This window comes from Oenanthe melanoleuca, chromosome 2 (assembly GCF_029582105.1).
Source record: "Oenanthe melanoleuca isolate GR-GAL-2019-014 chromosome 2, OMel1.0, whole genome shotgun sequence".
Classification (NCBI taxonomy): domain Eukaryota; kingdom Metazoa; phylum Chordata; class Aves; order Passeriformes; family Muscicapidae; genus Oenanthe; species Oenanthe melanoleuca.
In genome coordinates this window covers 101,737,462-101,757,311 of record NC_079335.1, presented here as the reverse complement: position 1 = coordinate 101,757,311, position 19,850 = coordinate 101,737,462, and the positions used below count along the sequence as shown (strand labels likewise).

General features: G+C 41.0%; 1 protein-coding gene across 3 annotated transcripts in view; it reads left to right on the top strand.

Moving 5' to 3' along the window:
- TRANK1 (tetratricopeptide repeat and ankyrin repeat containing 1) overlaps window positions 1-19,850 on the top strand; it is a 69,020-nt gene that overhangs the window by 2,874 nt on the left and 46,296 nt on the right. For 2 of the 3 annotated variants that reach the window (XM_056483167.1, XM_056483164.1), the window contains exons 1-2: window positions 18,071-18,900; window positions 19,109-19,232. In XM_056483167.1, coding sequence (XP_056339142.1) covers window positions 18,722-18,900; window positions 19,109-19,232 — 303 coding nt within the window. In that variant the 5' untranslated portion in view covers window positions 18,071-18,721. Of the gene's footprint in view, window positions 1-17,875; window positions 18,011-18,070; window positions 18,901-19,108; window positions 19,233-19,850 lie in introns of those variants that run through there. The other variant, XM_056483166.1, reaches the window with a different exon arrangement.

The following is a 19,850-nucleotide window of genomic DNA, read 5'->3' as shown; positions in this document are numbered from 1 at the left end:
GTATGACTTATTACTGGTAGGTTACAAAGAGGGAAGAATCATTTGAAGCTGAAGGCAAAGAAGCCTACTTTGTTTCCCTTAACAAAACAGGATGTGCTGGGGAGCAAAGCTAGAGCTGTTGCTGCTGTAAGCTGTGAAACAGTCTTCAAGGAAGGCTAGTCACATATGCTTGGCCTGAGTTCAGTTTGCAAGGAAAGGAGGAAGGATGTTCTGAGGTGTTATCTGGTTTTGGCTGGGATAGAGTTAATTTTCTTCCTAGTAGCTGGTATGGTGCTGTGCTTTGGATTTAGGATGAGAATAATATTGATAAAACACCGATGTTTTTGTTGTTGCTAAGCAGTGCTTATCCTAAGTCAAGCATTTTTCAGCTTGTACATCAGTGGAGGGCCTGGGTGAGGGCACAGAATGCTGGGAGGGGATGCAGCTGGGATGGCTAACCCAAGCTGTCCGAAGGGATATTCCACACCATAGAATGTCATGTTGGTCTGTTTCTGTTGTCCATGGGTGTGAAACTCGTTTCCCAGGGTCTTAAGTAGGTACAGAGCTGGTGTTGTGAGGTGTAGTCACGGTGTGATGTGGATTTGCCAATTTTAATATATTTAATTTCTTTTAGAGATAGGATTTAGGAGTAAAGACAACGCAGGCTCAAAACTTAAAAAGGAACAAGAAGAAATTTATTAATAACACAAACAGAATTCAGAATAAGATTCCTAGATTATTCCCTCCTCCCTTCATTCCACATTGCTTAAAAATATCATACAGAAAACACTTCAGTCAGTTATCCACCCAAATAATCATTTCAGTTCACTTAAGAGAGAAAAGTTCCTTTTTTGGTTTAGGCTTAGGGGGTGTCTTCACCTTCACAATCTACATCTGCCCGGGAAAATATTACAGATTATGACTCTTCTCCCATTTCCACAGTCCTTCCAGAGCTGTGCTATAGGTTATGATGCACACATGGGGTACTACTTTTAAAGGCAGGCTGCTGAAAAACAAAATTATCTTCATCTCCTTCTCTCTCAAATATCTCTGTTCATATTCCAGTCCCAAAACAGAGAGCTCCATTTCCCTGAGGCAAAAAGTCTTCTTCTCAAGCACCCAAACCTCCCCAAGTATATTTCACAGTTTAAAGGAATTTTAGTGTAGTCACAGTTCCCTTAGCCCACAAAAAAGGTTTTCAGCTACTTATCAGTTGCATCTTTTCAACCTCTTCCCATCGGGAACTTTATCTTCACTCCGCTGACCTCGGTAGACTCCATGCTTTATTTCTTCTCATTCAGGGGAGCTCAGGAGATTGAGAATCTTATCCAGGCATTAAAAGAGTTAAAATTACATCCAGAATGTGAAGAAGACATGTGGTCAGCTGGAGGCCTCTTCTCTCAGAACGGGGAGGGGGGAAGGGAGAGCCTTTGGTGGCTCCCTCATCCCCCCACTCGGCCATGCCAGGTGGAGAAAGAGAGCCAAGCCAAGCTGAGCAAAGAACCGAGCAGAGCCGGGGGCCCCCAGGCCAGGGCCGGGCCGAGTTCCCCACAGAGCCGGGGCCGTGGTGTCGGGCTGAGCCCCAGGCCTAGCCCGGAGCTGGGCTGGGGGTTCGGTGCCCCAGCCAGAGGCCACCGCACCTCCCTGGGAGCTGGAAGCTGAAAAAGCGTTAGTTAACTTGATTCAGTGTGATTTGTGAAAGCGAAATAACTTTCAATTGGTTTCCCGAGCTGTCCACTACTAAATCAGCTCTCTGATTGGTCCCTGCAGCTCACAGGGGAAGCTCTCAGAGATGGGACAGCCCTCCTACTTCCTGGTCTCGTGGTGCTTCTCCCTCAAGGAAGCTCCACGCCTCCCCCCAGCAGTGAAACCAACACAGGTGTGTGAACCCATCTCCTTCTGTGAAAGGTGTTGTCTTGTTCCTAGTGATGTGCTTCCAATGTCCGTTTCCTTGCTATGTCACTTCCTTGCGTAGTACCTTTAAAACTACAAATCCTGCTCTAAAGATCAGTAACATTTCAGTGTCCACTTGAGATTTTGCATGGATTTCTGCTTGTCAGCAGGGCTGGCCCAATTTCTGACTGGGTTTGGGTCCTATTTCTGTAGTCCTGTTTGGTGGTCATGCACCTGAAGAAAAAGTGAGCTGCCAAGCTGCGTCAGCTGTGAGTTTCGTTGGAGACATCAGGTGGCTTATCAATAACAATTCCTTTCTGGCAATTTGCACAAATAGAAAGCAACATACAGTGGTAATCTGAAAAAGGAGGACCTTGGGAGGTCATTCAGGCCAGTTCTGCCCAGAAAAGGGCCCTAGCTCAGTCTTGTTTATGTATTCTGCTTATACCCCTTGTTTCATTCAGAGCTTGCACAAATCTTCGCTTTCTGGTTTGTATGTGGTGTTTGAGGCGTTCACAGGCCTTTGAGACATCTGTGCTAATTGCATCCTGGACTGCATTTGCCAAATGTTGATAAGGATGTTTGTCTTGTTTCTGACAATGTCTGTCCCCTACAATCATCAGTTTACTACAGAGCACTTTACCAAGGAAAAGTTTGGTATAAAATGAAGAGCAGCCTGAGATGTTCTGTCTCACTCTGTCTTTCTCACCCCAGCCATTTAACATCTTTTGAAAATATAGCCAGAACTTAGAAGTCTCACAGCTGACTTCCAAAATATGGAAATATTGCTTGCCTGCAGACCCAGTTCAGGTGAGAATTCCTTCTCAATAGTGAGAGATGCTTTGTGCTGTCAAGGTGTGCTGATTTGGTGTGGTACTGCATCGGTGAAGCTACAGAACAGTAGCCTGAATTCCCCTAGTACTGTTTCTGCCTGAAAACTTAGGAAGGAAGAGTATCTAGAGAAGGAAAATTCTGGAAGTGATGTTGATGGTTGCCTGTGATGGAGGTTGTGTACAGATCTCCAGTTCAGACTGAAACAACCTGATAAAATGCTCTCTCTGTTCACTTACCTGGGAAATGGTTTTCTTTGTCTTTTTAGAAGCAAACAGCTCCAGAGATGCATGCTGTCTTTATCTTTGGAGTACCGTGATGTGTATAACACTGACTGGCCATAGAGCCCAGAAGCAGTAAAGAAAGTTCATGTGGTCCAGTTTGTGCTGCATTCAGGACAACATTCTGATAAGAATCTATCCCTAGGATTCTCTGCTTGCCCTAATCTAATCCAAATCTGCTCTAGAATCTCTTTCATTATTTTCCAAGTGGTGAAGGCTTTTACTGGGAGCAAAGGGTCTTTGGCACTTCCAAGGTCTAGTACAAATCTGGCAAGGTGACTTCTTACAGAATTTTATTTCTTTTCTTGTTTTGTAGGACTGAGTGAGAATCTATCTAGATAAGGCTATCTCTGTCTATCTATCTGAATATATCTCTAATGATAGGGATGTCTGACAATGAGCTGTCTAAATTAGAGGCTCTTCATTTGAGTTTCTCCAAAATGAGGGCTGAATATGAGATCTTCATGTTCATTGTCATCTTCTTCAGTATCTCTCTTCATGAGATACAGGCTGAACATTTGATTAAAATATTGTTCACATAGTCACAAATGCTGCTATGACCTTTTTCAGACTAAACAAATCCATGAGGATGTCCATGTCTAAATTTCAACTTCTTTCCTCTCTTCTACATGAGATTTTCAAATGTGTTTGCTTGTAGCCTGGTCAGTTCTCAGCTGTTCATATTTGTCTCTGCTGTTTCTTCAGGGTCTCCTCTGAAAGTATAGGTGAACTCCAGATTTTTCGTTTGATTTTTCATTTTCAGCGTGCAATGGAAAACTGAGAGAAGTAATTTTTTCCCTGCTTTTCACCATCAAGGTTAGGCTTATACACACTGAAAGGAGACTGTGTTCTCTAAACACATCTTTAGTGTCTGCTGTTGTCGGGAAAACAGATAAAACTGGCTAGCAGGCATAGCGCTGCCACAGTTGCAGCCACTTACAGCCTTCTTGGCCTGTAATTTTCTTCATTTACTGGGTCTGCCCTGACATTCACATATGTCTATATCAGATTGTGAGGAAAATGTCATTTGGAAGACCTGAATGCAATGTCCTTTTGCTGGGTGACTGCAGGGCTGCCTGCACAGATCATGCCAATGGTGGGCATGCAGCTGCAGGGGTCCCTCTGGTATAGCAGAAGGGGTGACATGACAGTTCTGTCTTGGTGGCATCATGCTCTTGGTGCCAGCATACTTTTGTTGAACAAGAGCTAATGGAACCCTGAGGTTTCCTGTTGAGAAAACACGAATTATTCAAATGCTGATGAAATGTATTTAGGTGTAACTCAGCCGCAGTGTAAATACATTGTTGGGCTTTTTCTCTGCCTACCTATTTCCAATTTGTAATGTCTGCTTTTTGGGTTAAGGAGGAAAAAAGAACTATTTTCCTGCTTAATAGACTGAGGAAGGCACGGGTCTTTGGAAGTCAGATTTCCTGAAAATAGGAGGATTCTTATTTGTCACCATTCTTTTAATTCAGATGCAGAGCTCCTTACATTGCTGTGCTTCATTTGTTCCTTGCATTATGGAAACCTGCTGTGCCTGGAGAATAAAAACATTATTCTACCACCGAATATTGCCATAGGGTTGGATCCTTAAAGCTTAACTTTCAAGATAGAAAATAAATAAAAACATTGCTGTGAAGACCTATTTTTTTTTCTGTGAATTAAACAGTGTCATGCAATTTCTCTTTTTAAAATGTGCAAAGCAGATGCAGACAGAAAAACCAATGACTTGAGTTCACTCTCAGATTTGCAAAGCTTTTAGCACTGCCAGCTTCAGATGTTCAGAAAGCCGGTCTCTTGAGACCCATAGATGGAGTAAGGAACACAACACTTTTTGATAGTGACAAATGGCTTTTCTGGGCAGTCTCCATTTGTGTTTTCAAAATTATCTTCTGAAGTAAGAGGAATCAAAACTTAGCATTGTAACCACTCTAAAACTGCCCTGCTTCTGACAGCAGTCTGAATGAAGCAGTTCCGTGGGACACTGACCAGCACTGTAACATAAGAGTTGATGACACGTAAAGTAAATGGGAATTTTGACCATTGGCAGGAGTGGGATTTGGAGTAGATTGTTTCTGCCTTAGCTGTACAATCTTTTGTTTTAATTCTGTGAGTGAAAATTAATGTGCTTCATTTTGCTGTCACATTCTTGCTGGTGGTCTCAGGAATAATAAAAAAGTACACAGAGTAGATCATGTTGTCTGTTTGATTTTTTTTGTTTCTGTTTTTTTTCTGTGAATGATAAGGTCTCAACAATGCACTGGGAAGGGTCTCACAGACCTTAGGATGTCCCCACACCTTTATGTGTTTCATAGAGTCCATAGTTTAGGAGAAATCCCTGCTTTGTGAGGGAACCTCTGTCTGTCTTGGATAATGTTAAATTTTCGTCATAGCAGCCGGTATGGTGCTTTAAATTTGTGAGCAAAACAATGCTGATAGCACAGTAATGTTTTAGCTGTTGCTGAGCAGTGTTTGCCCAGTGTTGGGGCCTTCTCTGTTTCTCACTCGGCCTCCCAGTGAATAGGTTTGGGGTGCACAAGATGTTGGGAGGAGGCATGTTGGGGGTTAGGTTTCTTTTCTTTTGTTCCTTTTTACCTATAGAATTTTTCCCATGAGTTGCTGGGAAACGCTGACTGCTGGTACTTATGGGTACTTGAGAAAACAGAGTTGGCTGGGCCCAGGTAAAAGGAGGGCGGGGGGCAATGCTCATTCTCTCACTGTGGCTACGCTCAGAGCTGCTGTTGCTTGGGGAAAGGAATTCGCCATAACCCAGCCCGGAGTGTCTTCTTCGCCTTCTTGTTTTTCTTCGTCTTCTTCTTCTTCTGACCTGGGATCTTATTAACACTTTCCTCCCTAAAAGAGGGCCCTGTGACCATTTGCTTGGGTGCCCTTGGGTGCCGGGTGCCTGCCTCTCCCTGACCTGCTTGGAGCCAGCCGTCGCTGGCGCACGCCCCCGCTTTTTCGGCGCCGCTCTGGGTTTCTTTGCGCTGGAGCCCCACAGCCTGTCCCTGCCGGGACATCCCCGCAGTTCCAACTACTGCCGCAAAGTTCTCTGATACATCTCCTCCACCAGCCCGGGATCTTTTACTCATTCCTGCCATTCCAGCTTAGTGCTCTTCAGAGTCGTTCGGGGGCACCGGGATCGACCGCCCCAGGGCTTCGAGAAGCAAAGCCTCTCCTCCCTCCTTTCCTGCCTCGGCCGAGAAGGCTGTCACGGGTCCCTGGTTCTGTTTGTTACTAATTCCTAATTACTAATTACAATTACTGTTACTAATTGTTGTTGTTTTGTTTGCCTTGGTGTGCATACTAGCAAAGAACTGTTATTCCTATCCTCATATCTTTGCCTGAGAGCCACATAATTTCAAAACATAATAATTCCGAGGGAGGGGGTTTACATTCTCCAATCCAAGGGAGGGTCCTGGCTTCCCCAGCAGACACCTGTCTTTTAGACTGAGACAGGGCACAGCTGGGCAGATGACGCAAACTGGCTGTAGGGATAGTCCGTGCTGTGTGGTATAATGCTCAGCAATGATAATGGAGAGGAGGGGGTTTAGGGGGATTAGTCTTCCCTGTCTTGGGAGGTGGATGGGCATTATTGCATGTCAGGGAGTTGATTAATGATTGCCTTTGCATCACTTTTATTATCTTTATCTCTTCTTCCAGGTATCTTTTGGATACTGAGCAATTTTTATCTTGACCCACAATTTTTTTTTGGTTTTAGTTAATTTCTCTTTCCCCACTGGGTGTGGGGGGATGCAAGCACTTAGCTCTCCACTGGGGTTAACCCACAGCATTCACCCCCAAAAAATCTTTCTATATCCAGTTATATCCAGATACAGCTGCAGCTTTTACCTGTGCCAGTTAAGGCAGGGTAATAGACAACAGTTCTGTTTAATGCTCCTCACGCTCGATAGACTTTACATAATAGGCCCTCAGTTAGTCCATTGGTTTTGAGTTAAAATTGTTTATGCTGCAGGAAGATGTTGGGCAATGGCAGGACATGCTATGCTAGTCTGCACGGCAATTCTTTTGGATTATTAACGTAGACAGATGTCAAATCTGTATGCCCAATGTATCTCTGGGGTCTACAAACTTGGACATAGTTCCTAAAGCCTGCAGCAGACGTCCTAGTTATTTAAAGGATCTGCACTTTGAAGTTTGGCTGGGAAACTTCAGTTCTGGAAAAGGATGAGAACTTGTGTTCTGGTGAAAATTCCTGCTGCCTAGAAGGGGGAGGGCATGCCGCCTTCTGAAGAGGGAGTTAAATTCCAAAATTTCTCAGTACTGGACACATTGGAAAGTCCTTTTAAAATGCTCATTGCTGCTTCTGCTGTACTGTGGAAAAATTAATCTTTTAAATATCTTGTAAATTCCTTTTATTTGTACTTGTATTTTTAGTATATTCCAAAGAAAAATAAGATAAAAATACCATTCTGGGGAAAAACAGAGTAGAAGCTTAGCTTTCTTTAAAAAAAGAAAAAATACCTGAAATTAAGCTATAATTTGGAAAACCACCAGTTCATGTGTATTCTTACTTGAAAAAACTCCTGTGTAGCTGACCTATTTTGGTATTATTCTTGAGAAAATAATTTGTCATACTTTCTTTTGATTAGGAATTTAAATCTGAAAGAATACACAAAAGATGAGGTAGAACTATCTTTTAGCACTTGTTTTTTTCTTCATTCTGTTGCTCTATTTTTTTTTTCCACCTTAATTATGCTCATACAATGCAGTGTAAAAGAAGTCCTGAATATGTTATGAGTAAACTTGATTGGCTGGCTGGAGAAGTAGTATTTTTAAAGGATATACTATATGCACATTGCTCAATAAAGTGATGATTTAATTTGGAATATTATTTAATGGAATAAATGTAAAAATTACCCCTCTAGCATGACTGGTTGTTGTACCTCCCCCAGATAGATGGGACCTCTTTTTCTTGAGTTTAGTTCCAGGATTGCATCTGTTCTTGGTGCTTCCCTGTAAATTAGTAAGCTGATGGTTTGACTACAGACATCGTCATGGAGTGTTTATTTGGCGAATGAAGACATAACTTCTGACATGTCATTTCCCATCTGCTTGAAGCAGTGTGGGTCTGAGCTTTATGGTTTCACCTGATTTTTCTGCTGTTGACTCCTTAGAGTTTTGGGCTGCTGCTCTCCCATCTGCTTAGTGCACTTGTGAGCCTGACAAGTAATTTTTGTGCTTGGATAAATGTGCAGTGCCATCCACAGCATGCCTCATCATACCTCTGCTCACATGACAGCACTGTTTCAGCCTCATCATGAGGAGTACTACAGAGAAAATACATCAGTAAGGTTTCTTGCTTTGTCTGTAATTCATATACTTAAAAATATCTAGTTTGCTTTGTTGTCAAGAGATCTTGCAGATATTTTAGTCCTGCTTTCAGCTGGGATAATTTTCTATTTAATAACTGGTACAGTGTTATGTGTTGTATTTAATTTGAGGATAATGTTGATAACATACTCATGTTTTAGAAGTTGCTGAGCCGTGTTTGCCCTAAGTCATGGATTTTTCAGCTTATGATGCTGCCCTGTCGGCAGCTTCAGTATCATTCAGGAAGCTGTAAGGAGAAACAGCCAGGACAGCTGACCTGAACTGGCCAAATGGATATTCTGTACCATAGAATGTCATGTTGTTATAAATTTATCTGTAATAAATTGATCAGTAGATGGGAATAGAAAATTTATTGAGCAAGCGGCAGCAAGCAAATCAGTGCTGGGCGTCCGAGGAATCTCCACTCCACCAACGGCACGCACCCCACTCCATTTCAGTCTGTCTTTTATTTTCATCTTCTTCCATGTACGTGCCTTTCAGCATCTTCTCACATTCTTTCTGCGTCTGCGCAACCAGTTGCTAGGGGGTCTTCTCGTGGCTCCTGGTGGTCGTGGAGAGGAAGGCTGTAGTCTTCCTCTCTTAGCTGTTGGTTGACTTTTTCCTGTCTTTTTTGCAAGCATCCGCAAACTGTGCTCATACAGGATGTTTGTGGTTATTTGAAGCATAATCTAGTTTATGTAAGTTTCAGTGGTACTTTCAGTTCTCTTCCAAAAGTTATTTTCTGTGCTTCTCCTACCAGAGGAACTGCGGCCACCATGGCTTGTAGGCACGTGGGCCAGCCTCTGCTTACAGGATTTAAAAGTTTTTGAAAAATATGTTATAGGCTTCTTTTTCCCAGCCTAATTCTGTGCTAATACCCCAAATGCAGTTCCTTCATCTATGTTTATGAATAAGTAAAGGGGTTTCCGGACATCTGGCAAACTTAATACGGGGTGTTTACCAGATCTGTCTTAAGAACTTCTAATTATTTGTCACCTTCTTCTGACCACTTCAGTAATCCTTCCTTTGTAACTTTACGATATAAAAATTTGACCTTTTTACTGTAATCCTTAGTCCATTGCTTACAGTATCCCAACAGGCCTAACAGCTGTCTCACTTGTCTCTTATTTTGAGGAGTTGGTAGTGATAAAATACCGTTGACTGTATCAGGGTCTAAGGTCTTAGTTCCTCTGCTCAACCTGTGCCCCAGGTTACAAATTGCAGTTTTAATCAGGACACTTTGAGTCCCTGTAAACTCAAATAGTTTAATAATTTAATAATTTCTTGCCTCACCTTTGCCTCATCCTGTCCAGCCAGTAGTAAATCATCCGCATATTGGACTAAAATTACTCCTTCATCCAATTCATACTCCCTCAAAATTTGTTCCAGTGTCTGGCCAAACAGGTTAGGAGACTGTGAATCCTTGGGGCAACACTGTCCACCTCAACTGTTGTTTCCTGTGTGTATCTGGGTCTTAAGTAAAGCCTGCCCCACTGGGGTGGAAGGATCCAACCCTGAATATAATTGCAAGTTGTTTCTAAGTCTTTCCAGCCAATCAATGGGAGTCTTATTTTTCTTTTGCTGTTCGTTAAAGGCCTTATTGATATTTTTTCCTCTAGGAACATACTCCCTAATCCCCTGGAAAATGATGGTCCTTAAATCCTGCATATGTACCCTATCAGCATCATTCTGATTATTCCAGAGCGGCCTCTGTAGGGGTCATTTGATATGTGCTGCAGGCCCCTGTTGATGTTGTTGATCCCAAAGCCTCATTCCTGCCCTCCAGATCATATCTTGCTCCTCTGCCGTGAATGAGATTCCTAATATGACCTAATTCCTCCCAGGTGTATGTGTTAGGGCCCAAGAATTGATCTACCCGTTCAGCCACCCCCAAGAGATCCTTCAATAAACTCCCCATTTCTTTCTTTAAATCTCTCACATCCCCAGAGTTCAGAGAACCAGAAACATACTCCATTCCTGGCTGGCACCCTGCCCCCCCCTTCCCCCCAATTGCTACTTCCCTAAGAGGATACAAGGTGTTCCCTGCCTCCTGCTTTCTGGCTCTACTTCTGGTAATTTTTGGGGTTGGTTCGGGTGCGTCTGAAGAGGAGTCGGAAACCTCTGCCTCGTGAGGGGCAGATGAGACAGCTGGAGAGGGCAGAGGGGGAGGAGGCGGAGGGACATATGGAGGGGGAGATGTTAGTATATCTTTCTCATTCTTAGTTTTCTTCCTTCTTCCCCCCGTTTTTCTTTCAATAGAAATAAAAGTGTTCGAGTTTCGGAGCCTATCCATAAAAAAACTATATTCACTCTCTTCTAAACTAAAGGGTTCCTTTGAGTTTACATAAATATTTAGGGCCTGGCATATCCAGTCCTCAAAGGCTCCAAACACTGGCCAGAAAAGATGATCTCCTCTAATCTGCTTTCCCCCTCAACTTCCATACAATAATGGACCATTTTTGTTTTATTCTTAACCTGCCTAGAAGGATATGCATCCCAAAAGTTTATCATTAGTCCTAATGGGCTATCTGGTGGGATTTGTGGAAGTCTAGCCTTCACTTCCAAGCCCATGGGATCCGGGGGCTTGCTTTTCCTTTGTCCCATCTTCTGAGATGCATTATTTCACTCACACATGCACTTCCCCTGGTTCATGGCCCAGTTCCTCACAGAGTTTGGGAGCCGCATTACTGAGGGTCCACACTTGCATCGCCCTCCCTGGGGCATCTCACACAGGCACACCTCAGGAAACCCAACCCCAACCAAATGGATAACCTGCCTATACTCACGCGTCCTGTGTCTTCGTCCGGACTCTATGCACAAAGATTATGAGGCTTTACCAGTTTTATTTGCTTAGCTGCCTAATTTTAGGTTCATCCGTAAAGGTTTTGGCGAAGGAGCGCCTTAACAGAGGCCGCTTTTCAGCGGGGCGCCTTCCCTGCAAGGGTTCTGGGCCAAAGAGCCTTTATCCAAGTCATGGGACCAAATTTGGTATAAATTTGTCTGTAATAAATTGATCAACTCCAATAGATGGGAATAGAAAATTTTTTGAGCAAGTGGCAGCAAGCAAACCATGCTGGGCGTCCGGGGAGTCTCCGCTCCACCAGCGGCACGCACCCCACTCCATTTCAGTCTGTCTTTTATTTTCATGTTCTTCCGTGTACATGCCTTTCAGCATCTTCTCACATTCTTTCTGTGTCTGCGCAACCAGTTGCTAGGGGGTCCTCTTGTGGCTCCCGGTGGTCGTGGAGAGGAAGGCCGTAGTCTTCCTCTCTTAGCTGTTGGTTGACTTTTTCCTATCTTTTTTGCAAGCATCCGCAAACTGGGCACATACAGAATGTTTGTGGTTATTTGAAACATAATCTAGTTTAAGCAAGTTTCAATCGTCTTTTGGCTGTGGTCCCTAATTTAGCAATGTTTGATTAGCAAAGTCTTACATATACTCTGTTACAATGAATATAAACTAGGAGGCAAAACTGGCCAAGGGCCGCTTCTCAGGAACTGGCTGGACATAGGTCTGTGGACAGTGAGCAATTGCACTGTGAATTAATTGTTTTGTATATTCTAAATTTATTATTAATAGTGTCACTATTAGTATTTTCCCTGCTTTTTCTGTCCTGTTAAATTGTCTTCATGACAACACACAAATTTTACTTTTTTTTCTGTAATTTTTTCCCCCATCCACTCAGGGAGTGGGGGAGTGTAAGAGTAAGGGGTTGGGATTATAGCTACCAAGACGGGCAGACAATCCTCGTGGAACCAGCCAATAGATGTCCGTTGCCATCCGGGGAGATCTCGGGGGTCTTTAGTTTGAGGGTGTCTATTACAGTCTTTTCCAAGGCGTCGGGCGACTGGCCAAAAGGTGGGAAGATTTATGGACTATTGTATGTGGAGATCGTTGCTCCAAGAAGCAGGTGGAAACAGGACACTGCGCAAGTAGCCTGCGTAGGAGCAGTGCATCATGGCAAGCTCCAGGCACACCAACAGTCCTTGTGACCAGTTATGCAGCAAGTGGCCTGCGTAAGAGCAGCACACCATGACCAGTTCATTGTTCTCACACCTGTGGGAGCAGATCGGCCCTGGTTGGGATGGGCACCACCTGAGAACAGTCACTTGGCATTCTTCTCTTCCCTGGCCAGCGCCTTTAAACTGTAGTTCTTTAGGCCTCAGTCGAGGGTCATTGGGCAGAACAAAGGAGAGGCTTTTAGATGGACTCTTACACCACCCTGTGACCAACGAGCATCGCTGAGAAAGTCCATCAGCATGATGTTGTGACGTTGTAGCATCTTCAGGACTCGTCATTGGTAGCATATCCCGGAAAACAGGGACAGAAAAATTAGGGATAAGAGGGAAAGAGGAAAGGAAAAGGAAAGAAATAGACACAAAGATAATAAAGCAGAATAATCACAACAAAGTGATTGAAAAACAATTTTTCAAACAAATCACAAAACTTTCGAACAATCAAAATTAAAACAAATCAATAAAATAACTTTCAAACAATTTTAAAGCAAATGAATATTGATTATAATATGGGGTTTTTTATGATTAAAACAATTTTTTTAAAAAAACAACTAAAACAAGCCACAAAATTTAAAACAATTGTTCAAACCAAAAACTTAACATTACTAAAACTAATAATACCAATCATAACAAACAACAAACAATTCTAATTAGTTTGCTATTACAGGCCTAACTTTTACTGCTTGTGTAATTTGTCTGGTGTCAATAACTTTAGGGGTATCTTTAGCAAATGGGGTAATGATCAGATTATGTGCTTCCATTTTTGATGCCAGTTGTGTCAGCCGTTTCACCATTCTCCAATTCAGGATGTATAGAATGGCTGACAAAACAAAACCGATCAAAACCAAAATCAAAAGCACAACAATGGGATGACACGCTTTGTTTAGGATGCCGGTAGCAGTAGGTGATCACCCAAAAAGAGTATCCCACCACCTGGGTTCAACATCCCTTTTTACCCTTTCTAAAACCTGATGTATCTCTTTCACATCATGATGAACTGTTACCAGGGACTTCTGTCCATTTTTCTTGATCTTTTCTAAGATTCCAATTAAGTCCTGGTGAAGCAACAATTGTATAATTAAAGTGAGGTTCATCCCAATGGGAGCAGGCACTAACTGATGAATCAGTGTAAAATTGGATTGCAAAAGGTGATAAGACATAACTGGGATGGTATAGGGAAAGTCACACCCCATAATTGTGGTAAAATTACAAACACAAAAATTTGAATGATTTTTTTAAATCCACTGCTACATTTTCTATAAACACTAAATCACAAGCAGTTCTTAGGCATGCACACCCCTTGCTCATATACCCCAGTAGTGTTTCAGGAGTCTTCTTTGGATAACTTTCAAAGTTACAGACATTCTATTTTATGTCTAAGCAAATATCTTGAGCTCTGATTGCATTACTTTTACAGATAAACCCTTGTTGTTCCTAGACAATGTAAGTTTCCAAATTAATAGTTTGTTTCTTTTCACCAATTTGACAGGCCCATTCTCTATGCTCAAAAGGATAGAGAATAGCTCTGTCATGATTCAGCCCTAATGCAATGAGAGGGAATATTGAATGTATGAAGCATTACATATGGTCAGTGCAAAGGCTGTGGCTGTGCTTATGCTGGGGTAGTAGTTTCACCAGGATTGGAATTCTTTTTCAAAATCATGGGCATTATCCCAAATTATTCTCCGAATTTCAGTAGGAAAATTGCCTTTCTCTACTTCTCATATAATTGAGGCAGCAGCTGACTGCATCCACAATTGAGCCTGGATACAGCAGAGAGCTAAAGAAATGTTAGCCAATTTATTCATTGATACTTATAAATCAATACTATTCAAAATTCCCAATCTTGTTCCCACAACACCGGTTATGTCTCTTGTTTGTTTCTTGGAAGGATCGTCCTGGTCTTGCAGCCAGGAAAAGGTAAACAAGCCAGCTGAATTACTGAGACATTGTTTGGCATTGGCAATTTGACTTGTTTAAAAGACCATGCCAAATTAAACAATATTTGCTGTTGGCCAGTTTACTGAATTACCCAAGGTCCAATTTCAAAAATTTTCAGGCTCAGTATAACCGGTGGTTGGGTAGCAAGTGTTACAACCTTAACATCAAGTTCCCCTCAGTATTTTACCACACATAATTTCATAGGAAAATTGTACAACAGTTCAATTTTGATTTTGAATCTTCACAAAATATACAGGTTCAATGAGGGATTCAGCAGTTAATCTTCATATTCCATGGTATTATTCTGTGAAAAGTAAACACAACAGAATCTGCCACAAAGAGGCAGGAGGTTAAAATGATGGAACTATTCAGCATATAACGCAGACTGGAATTCTGTTAACTTCCCAATCATTTTGCTGCCAAAAAGGGAGCCACTCTGTACCTCCTTTAAACACAGGATAAGAGTCAGTGTAGTTGCAGACAAAGGAGGCACTCCACGCTTCAAGGTGGAAGACACTCCAAATAACCATCAGCGCCCCAACCCGAGAGCCGCCCCTTCCCCCAGCAATAATTTGTTCAGCAGAAACAACATTAGTAAACAAAGAATTAGTGAACAAAGATTGTTTGGGGGAGAAAGCAGAGGCTACTTTAATTACTGAGGCGGGTTTGTCATAGCTGTTACCCAAGCTCTCAGTTTCTGTTATTGCCAGATTTTTTACAGTTTCTTTTGTTACTGAGAATTTCTGGGCCGCCACCCCATCGGGGGGGCAGTTCCAGTAGTGTCTGTCTTCAAAAATTTCACTTGCTGAGAAAGTTTTTGAATTTTCTCTGAGGCAATTTGCAAGTTAGGGCTTTCCAAATGGGAGATTATTTTTTGTTGGGTATCCCCCACTACTTGTATTTCATCTCCTCCCACAAGGGTATCATCAATATATTGATAAACAGCCACATTGTCAGGTTTGGGTTTTTGGATTGACCATATAGGGAAGTTTCGCAAGTCCTGTATAACCGGTTTGAGCCCTTCATTGGCACCAGAAGGAGGAGGGTATTGTTTTACATTTACAGGTAATTGCATAGGTGATTTATAGCCAGCAGTGAATTTTATTTCACATATAATTTGCAAGCAGGCAGCTTTGTGAATGTTTTCTAGGAGGTGGTCAGGGGTACCAACTAAAGCTACAAGGTCTCCCCTTTCCAAAGGGTTAAGCCCCCCTGCCCAAAAAACAGCGTGCTGAGTTAGGGACCATAAGTTACTTTTGACTTCTGTTGTTAAGAAAGTCCCATGTCCCCAGTACCCACTAGCTGCTTCTTCTGATAATTTAGTAGCAGTGTACAGGATTTTTGTAGTGGTTATTTGTGGGTTAAAATTCTCATCATTGATAAAATTGTATTCTGTTTTAATCAAAGGTCTCAAGCTAGGGCAGCAATATTCTTCATTATTTTTCATCAGAGTTACTTCTTTTTGAGGATATATTTGATTAGTTTCATTCTCTTCTATTTCTTTTGGCAAATCAGTGTGTTTTAAAGTGTTGATGTGTTTTTGTCTTAGGGCAGCTTTTAAAGAATGATTCTCATCTCTTAAAGAATGAATCTCATCTCTCAAAGCATGATTGTCATTCCTTTCTTCATCTAATTGTTTTTGCAGAATTTCCACTAAATTTTGTAGGGAGTCAATAATTGGTCTTTCTTCACTTCTTCGCGTAAAGTGAGTTTCTATAGCTGCCGTAAGACAGGCGCCCAAAACTGAGCAGAGAATGGTCTTATTTTTGCCCAGTTTGAATTTTGTTTCATGTTGCAAAGAATGTATCCTATCAATCACATTTTCTAAATTAAACCAGTTACTGTATGCCCAGTCTTCTCTCCCTTGGGAGGGTCTGGCATTATACTTAGCTAGCAAAGCATAAAAAACATCTTTATCCTTTTCAGACATTTTTACGAAGGGACTAAAACCACTCTCAGGGAGGCACGCTTAAAGTTACACAAAAAGCACAGCTAAAACTGTGTTTCCCTTCTCTTCCCTGGAGCGGGTGAAGAGACTACACTACTTGGGAGGTACTACCTTAGTTACAAAACAGCTTCTCTCTTCGAGATCCCAAGTAGTCAACAACAAAACAACAAACACCCAGCCTTTCGCTGAGGACAATCCCCTTTCTTCCCTGCCTGGGTTTGGGGATCAAAAACTGCCTGGGAGGTTCTCTCCTCAACTAAAACAAGCAGCTCAACAACACATACACTACAAAAAACACAAGTCCCATCTTTTGCACAGTTGAGATCCTTTACAAAAAATTCTCCGATAACTGAAATGGAGTTGATTCTCCACCTGGGTCTGTGTGCAGATTGTGGGAAGAACCCAATACCACCTCCCTTGCCTTCCAACACTGTTCAGTCCTTACGGTACTGTCAGGCTGGGTGCGGCTGAAATGGCACAGGTCTTCCCCTGGTACAAAGTGCACAGAAAACCCCCAACTCCTCCAGTATCAGGGAATCCTGTCCGTGATGCCAATTTAATATCAGGACTCCGCACGTGGTGTGGACCCTGACAGGGAGTGAGCTGAGGTCTGTGTCATGTTTTGCTGCCTGCCAGACTAAACCTTGACATTATGTTAGCAGGTTGCGAAGGTTGCAGATTTCATGTGTTTTGTTGCAGGCCTGTTAATACCTGGATAATAAGTAAATCTGTGCATTCCTATTTGGTGAATTAATCTTACTTAATTGCACTGAGATTTGTGAGATTCATGTATGTAGGTTTTAACAGGTAATGGAAACAGCTTTTAGTAATAAAATGAATCTATGAAGAATGATTCTACGCAGCACTTTAGCATGGGATATTTCTTTTGTCTGATTCTTATGTGCTGTTTCTCATACATGTAGCTGGTTTTCCTCTTGTGTTGTTTTCTTTCATCTAGGTGGTTGACCATGTGATTAGTTTTGTTTAATGACCTGAGTTTAGAATTTTAATGATGAACTAGTATTTCAGTAAGTTACAGTTGATGCTAGTTTCAACCTTTGTTTTCTTTGACCACTTCCTATATTCATTTTAATAACGATCTTAACTCTGATTTGAGGTCCTCAAGCACTATTTATGTTACAATATTTTCTTGCAGTAATTATGTTTCTAAGCAGTCCTGTATACATTGGATTGTTGAGTATCTAGACTCATAAATAAAAAGCAAGTAAATTGGCTTTGAGTGTAATTAATTGAAATTTATAGCTTCATGTATTTCTTAAGTATATAAATGCTGTTTGATTTCTCAGATATTTCCTCCTGCATTGAGTATGTGCTCACACATTGTGGTAATTTGGGATCTTAATTTAAAAGACACAGTTTAATACCCGAGGATAAAAATTGAAAGCAAATTCATACCAGTGGTCGATCTGGTTAGCTGAAGTTTATTAAAAAGTAGATGAAAAGTTGAGGAGGCATCAACAGCAAAAATGAGGCTGTCACCAGAGCTCTATTTTACTAGTCCAACTGCAGAAAACAAAGATCATGTGCTCTTTTGTCCTCCTTTTCAAATATGCAAAAACTAAGATGAAAATTTAAGTCAATTTTAGGGAAAAAAGTCTCTCATAAGTCAGTTTTTTTTGCTTTTCCTTAGCATGGATCCCATTGCATATGCACAGTTGAAGAGGCAAGCTGGGAACCAGGATTTTAAAAATGGAAATTACTCTTTGGCCATCAAAAACTATGATGAAGCTCTGCAGACGCTTGGTTATTTAATGCAATGGGTCCCGTAAGTATTCTTGAATTATGAGATGTAAACCATAAGACAAACCTGAAATATGTAAATATGTACAGTTGCACAGTTAATTCAAAACTCTGTTTTTTGACCTAACACTTGATTTTCTTGTATCTTTTTTCACACTATTTAGTGTACCAGTTTTATAGTTATTCTGTTCTTTACATATATATGAGAGATTAATTAGTGACTTAAATCTGAATGTTCTTCATAAACATAAATTATGAATTAGTGCCATTAAAGCTCAAATTAATTTTCCATAAACTACTGGTTTCTGTTAAATTACTTCTGTTTCTTAGCTGACATGTGGATTACTCCTGTGATTTTGCCATGTCTTGTCCGCTTGTTACATGAATCATCTGATAATCTACAAAATGATTCATGCAAGTTACTTTGTTTTTGTTACTTGGTCATTTTCAGTATTCTGAGACTTGTTAAAAATAATTTTTCAGCAGAAGATTCCTTAGGGTATTTTTTTCCAGATGTTAAATGCTTTTCATCAGTTAACATAAGCTGGTAATGTTATTAATTATTAAATATAGAGTATTATGTTAACTATTAAATATTAATTACTATTGTATGTTAACACTGCTGTCAATCTAATTTAACACCAGCCACTCATATGTTTTAAATGTGGATTTTTCTGTTGTCTTCACCAAATAGTAATACACTAAAATGCATTGAGGGTTTTTTTTGGTGATCAAAATGCGTTTCCATCCCACAGCTTCCATTAATTTTTTTATTTTCCCCCATTCCTGGCTGTTGGCTTTCACTGAGACATATGTAGGTGTATTGAGGTGGTCTGAACTTTTGCCAAATCCTCATACTTTATTATTCCAGTGGCTTGGCTTTCTGCTTCAGAAGGAACTAGATTATCACTACAGGTATCACTATGGTATCATTAGGATATCTCTAAGACATTTCATAGCCAATATTCAAATATTTATTATCTTTATTAACTACTACTGTTTTTTACTTCTAAGTTCGTCAGGTGGGAGATACATGTAGTTTTTTAGTTTATGCATATCACTAACTATAAAGTATGATCCTTTTTCAAGTGAATAAACAGTAATGCTAAAACCATATCTTTAGGTGTTCCCGGGACATAGCTGTGTTGTTGTGCAACAAATCAACTGCCTTGTACTGCCTGGGCAAATGGAAGGATTCAATGGTTTTAGCCCACCAAAGCTTACAGTGGGATCCGGAGTATGTTAAGGTATTCAGATGCGTAAGCTGGCAGTTTTTGCATGCCTTCCTTGGGTTTTTTTTGTGTTTTTTTTTTTTTTTCTTGTTTTGTTTTTTTGGTTGGTTTTGTTGTTTTTTTTTTTCTTAAATTTAATAATGGTGTCATTATCTTCATTTTATTATGTTTTTGCTTTGGGCCATGATGAGTAAATATACTATAAAATTCCAGAATCAGTGTTTGATTCTATACATAAGCATCAGATTCACAGCTGTAATAGTATTTTTCATGAAATGAAGCAGCTCCCTTTTGCACCAGGTGATGCTGGTTCTCTCTGGGTCCCAGTGTGAGAGTTAGCAATGCTTTCAAGAAATGTAACTATCAATATCCTAAACAAGGGTTACATGTTAATAAGTCTCCGGTTCCTGGGAGTGGTACTTGGTGATCAAGGTCATATTGTATTTCCAGTGGACAGAACAATACACTACACTTGGCTTGTGATTAAATACGTGTTGATTAAGTACATCTTGACTCAGATAGCAATCTGTTCGAAATAAGTAAGAGTTGTATGGTATTTATGATGTGGAGTCATACACTTGCATTGGCTTTTATATGCAATAAACAGTCATCTGGTCTAACCACTTAAGACTC